Genomic DNA, 5,126 nt, shown 5'->3' with positions numbered 1-5,126 from the left:
CAAAAAGAGAAAGATGAAATGATTTTTTTAAGTGTCAAATATTAACAATCTATTCATACACATAAAGAGTGCACCGGAACTTTTTTAGACTACTCTTGGAAATTCTCTGTAGGTTTAAATTTTTATTTTAAAAATATTTTAAATCTCAAATTGTAAATAGAATTAAGGAAATATTAAACAAATCCTACCTACTTAAATGCCTCAGTTTCAACTCATTGTATTTTGCTATTAATATAATCTTATTTGAAACATAAATTATTTCTAAAACTCATATCTTTTTTATTTCTAAGCCTCAGAACAAAAAAATTGGTAGCATTTTTTTCATCTTATTTTGCTACACTGCACATAATGTTGAAGTTAGGGCTTTCCATTTGTAAACAAAGCTTATGTATTTACATTAGTAAATCATAACTATTTTTTAAAATGGAGAAGGCACAAAATCACCTAACTGATCTTTCTGTGGGTGGGGTCATTTCACACTGAGGAAATATTTCTTCTTGATTTATGCACTGAGCCTCTGATTAGGCTCACTCTTACAAATATGAATAATATATATAAAACATAAATAATCTTAGGAAATTTATGTTCTGGACTGGAAAACAACCCACCATAGATATGTATGATAGGAAAATTCTATCAGAAGAAGCTAATTCTTTCATGCTTCATAGAATATTCAAAACTACTGCAAAATTCAGAACAGTAGAGCTCAATAATTTATTGTTGAGTTAATGAAGAGTGATTAATGAATCCATATTTTATATCCACTTTCTTTGCTCTCAACCAGAAAGTCAGAGTAGCAGTGTGAAGCTCCATTACCCAGCACTTTTTTGGTTTCTTTGCTCCCAATAGACAAGATTTGACCAAGAGGAACAGAAGAAGAGAAGGAGCTGCAGGATGGTGATGACCCTGGGAAGAGAGCCTGGGAGACTAGACAGAAGAGAAATGTCCACTTGATGTAACTTATAAGCACCCAGGTGAGTCTTGATAGGACAGGTTGAATCACACTAGTCTAACAGCCTCATCCCTCCAGGTCCAGACAAAAACAAGCCATGGGCAATCAAAGCTCCCCAGAGGGCTTCCTCCTTCTGGGCTTCTCTGAACATCCAGGGATGGAAAAGATTCTCTTCCTGGTTGTCTTAACTGCCTACCTCCTGACCCTGCTGGGCAACACACTCATCATCCTGCTGTCTGTGCTGGACCCCAAGCTCCACTCTCCAATGTACTTTTTCCTCTCCAACCTCTCCTTCTTGGACCTCTGCTTCACCACAAGTTGTGTCCCCCAGATGCTGGTCAACCTCTGGGGCCCAAAGACCATCAGCTTCCTGGGCTGCTCTGTGCAGCTCTTCATCTTCCTGTCCCTGGGGACCACTGAGTGCATCCTCCTTTCAGTGATGGCCTTTGACCGCTATGTGGCTGTCTGCCAACCCCTGCACTATGCCACCATCATCCATCCCCGCCTGTGCTGGCAGCTGGCATCTGTCGCCTGGGCTATGGGTGTGGTTCAATCAGTAATCCAGACACCACCCACCCTCCGCCTGCCCTTCTGCCCCCACCGGCAGATAGATGACTTTTTATGTGAAGTCCCTTCTTTAATTCGACTGTCTTGTGGAGACACCTCCTACAGTGAAATCCAGTTAGCTGTATCCAGTGTCATCTTAGTAGTTGTACCTCTTAGCTTCATTCTTGTTTCCTATGGTGCCATTGCCCGGGCAGTGCTAAGGATTAACTCTGCAAAAGGAAGGAGGAAAGCTTTTGGAACCTGCTCCTCCCATCTCATGGTTGTCATCCTCTTCTACAGCTCAGTCATTGCTGTCTACCTCCAGCCCAAAAACCCCTATGCCCAAGAGAGGGGCAAGTTCTTTGGTCTCTTCTATGCAGTGGGGACGCCTTCACTTAACCCTCTCATATACACTCTGAGGAACAATGAGGTAAAAAGGGCATTCAGGAGGTTTCTGGGGAAAAAGTGGGGACTCTGGGGAGAAGTGAGAGAGAGATGCTTACATGCTTTCTAAATTAAAAAGAATTTCTTCATGATTTGTGAAAATATTGAGTTCCCCAGGCCACTCCCTTTTCTGCACACACCTGAGCCACTGCAGTGGGACACAGTGTGAATCTGTGGTATCTATTAGAAGGATAGGGAGAGAGAGAAATAAATTAGGTTAAGAGGAATTAGGTATCTCCATAAGACATTTAAACATTATCATTCATGCCACTGTCAATTTTTTTAATCTTTCCTGTCTTTTTCCTCCAGTTTTTACTACCTTCATTTCTATAGATTCCTTAACTTCACCATCCTCATTTCTGGCTGCATAATCTCTCTCCAGTTGTCATGTCAGTGTGAGGGAACTGCTCTATCATGGCATTCTGGGGTACCTGCACATATCTATACCGGTCATATAAAAAAAAGGCTTGAACCACAGGCAGTCTGAGACTTGGAAGCACATCTTTTGATCCTATTGGAATCTGAGAGGAGGGGAGGCTTTTAAGGACCTGCCTCAATGCCATATGCTTTGGGAGGCTGTCATGAGACAGCTCCTGTTCTCTGCCAGGTTTGATGGTGCAGGAGACTTTCTGTTCCACATCCTGTAGGATACACCTGCAGAATATTGGGAGACTTAGCTGCAGAGTAGAATTCACTCCTCATCACAACAGTGTTGCAATCATTTGGCCCCTTTTGTTTCAGTGTCATTCTTTTTAGTGTGAGAGACAAGGAGTTGGACCCTTCTTTTTTTTTTCTTCTGTTCATTTGCACCTAAATAATAAACTACACAAATCTAAAAGTGGCTCATACCTTTACCAGCCAAATTAGTGAGGCCTCGGCCTCACCTTGTTTGTCATGAGTGTGTGTGACGGTCATCATTATCACTCTATCTTCATTTCCGGTTCCTATCATGATGTCTTAGTCCTTTGGGGCTACTATCACAAAATACCATAAATTGAGTAGTTTATAGACAACAAAAATTTATTTTTCACAGTTCTAGAGGCTAAGAATTCTAAGGGAGATTCTGTGTCTATTGAAGGCCTGTTCTCTGACTCAGAGGTGGTAACTTCTTGTTATGTCCTTACATGGTAAAAGTGGCTAGCTAGCTCTCTGGGGTCTCTTTTACAAGGGCACTAATCCCAGTCATGAAGGCTCTTCCTTTGTAACCCAATAACTGCCAAAAGGCCCAACTGCCTAATACTTTCATCTGAAATGTTTGGATTCTAACGAAGATATTTGGGGAGGATGTAAGTATTTGATCGATTGCACATGTCTTCTTTCCTCCTTCCTCAAAGGTCTTTCTCTTCACTTGCCCCTTTTTATATTGATCTTTCTTTACCTTCTTGTTCTCCTTTTCTCCTTCAAGTAATATCCAGAGGGGAAGAGAAACTAAAGCATAACAAGCTCATAATGCTATACAAACACACACAATGGATTGTTAAAACCAAAACATGGGCCTTTTGATTTTCAACGCAACAAACTCGCAAACATATGTGGTATTGGCTGACTATAGTCACAAATAAAAAATTCTTGAGACTAAAATAAAAGTGAAATATTAGAGGGAAAAGTTTTGCATTTTAGTATTTCTTCCATTCTCCCCTAAGAAACCCAAACAACAAAGGAAAACTTCATACAAAATTTGTGTTATAACTTGTGTTTATATATATAATTCGTGTTTCAGTGGGGACTTTGCTTCTGTAAGGTAGCCACATCAGGGGTCCTCAAACTATGGCCCGCGGGCCACATGCGGTGGTGTGATTGTATTTGTTCCCGTTTTGTTTTTTACTTCAAAATAAGATATGTGCAGTGTGCATAGGAATTTGTTCATAGTTTTTTTTTTAAACTATAGTCCGGCCCTCCAACAGTCTGAGGGACAGTGAACTGGCCCCCTGTTTAAAAAGTTTGAGGACCCCTGAATAGATCATATAATTCCTGTTTCCTGGATTAAGACACCTCCTGTTATAAAAGTATTGGGGCATGTTGGCTGATGAACACGAGCTAGAACAGTGGTTTTCAACCTTCCTGATGCCACGACCCTTTAATACAGTTCCTCATGTTTTGGTGACCCCCAACCATAAAATTATTTTTCTTGCTACTGAATAACTGTAATTTTGCTACTGTTACGAATCATAATGTAAATATCTGATATGCAGGATGTATTTAGGCAACCCCTGTGAAAGGGTCGTTCGACCCCCAAAGGGGTCGCGACCTACAGGTTGAGAACCACTGAGCTAGAAGAAAATGAACTATAGGCAGCACCAGTGGCTCAGCGAGTAGGGCACCAGCCCCATATACTGAGGGTGGTGGGTTCAAACCCAGCCCCGGCCAAACTGCAACAACAACAACAAAAAATAGTCAGGCGTTGTGGCGGGCACCTGTAGTCCCAGCTACTCAGGAGGCTGAGGCAAAAGAATCACCTAAACCCACGAGCTGGAGGTTGCTGTGAGCTGTGATGCCACGGCACTCTACCAAGGGTGACAAAGTGAGACTCAGTCTCTAAAAAAAAGAAAAAGAAAAAAAAAGAAGAAAAGAAAATGAATTAGTTTTTCCTCCAGTAGTCACCTTCAATGCAGTGATATGTTAAGAAAAATTAATCTTCCTTTCTGATGCCATAATTACCATAACCTTTTCCCATTAATCCATGCCTAGATGAAATATCTCTGCTTATCAGCTGTCTTCACCAGAAGCATGAGCAGCTCCTCGTTGTGAGCTTCACCTCCTTCAGGGGGCATGTCTTCTCCTTGCCAATACCATAAGATAATAGCCAGTCCAGAGAGAACAACCTTTTCCAAGGGGATAGTAATTAAAAGAATCATAGAAAATTATTGAACATCATGGCTCATCATGGCTGCTTATGGTCATAGATAACAGTTGGGATAAACTGTTAACCATGGGCTAACCATGAAGTTTAACCATGAAATGGCAAGGAATGAGTATACATAAGATGCCTTTAAAAACTCCAATAAATTCTCCAATACATTGGAGAAAATATTGAAGACCACATTCAAACACAGGTCTGGGCATGCCAGTGGTTGTGGGTTATACTCTGAACAGACCCAAGACTCTAAGCTCCAACCCTTACTAAGTTTGAGGCACTACACAGATAGGAAGTGAAGGCTAATTATAAATCTGTATTAATAAATTA

General features: G+C 41.0%; 1 protein-coding gene across 1 annotated transcript; it reads left to right on the top strand.

The window, feature by feature from the left end:
* The first annotated feature begins 1,049 nt into the window (after positions 1 to 1,049).
* LOC128594696 (olfactory receptor 2H2-like) lies at positions 1,050 to 2,012 on the top strand. Its single transcript, XM_053603603.1, has one exon. It carries the CDS (start codon positions 1,050 to 1,052, stop codon positions 2,010 to 2,012), a length of 963 nt encoding a protein of 320 aa, XP_053459578.1.
* Positions 2,013 to 5,126: the final 3,114 nt, after the last annotated feature.

This window comes from Nycticebus coucang, chromosome 9, assembly GCF_027406575.1.
Source record: "Nycticebus coucang isolate mNycCou1 chromosome 9, mNycCou1.pri, whole genome shotgun sequence".
Taxonomy (NCBI): domain Eukaryota; kingdom Metazoa; phylum Chordata; class Mammalia; order Primates; family Lorisidae; genus Nycticebus; species Nycticebus coucang.
Note: the sequence above shows the minus strand (reverse complement) of the source record. Positions and strands in the feature narration are given on the sequence as shown.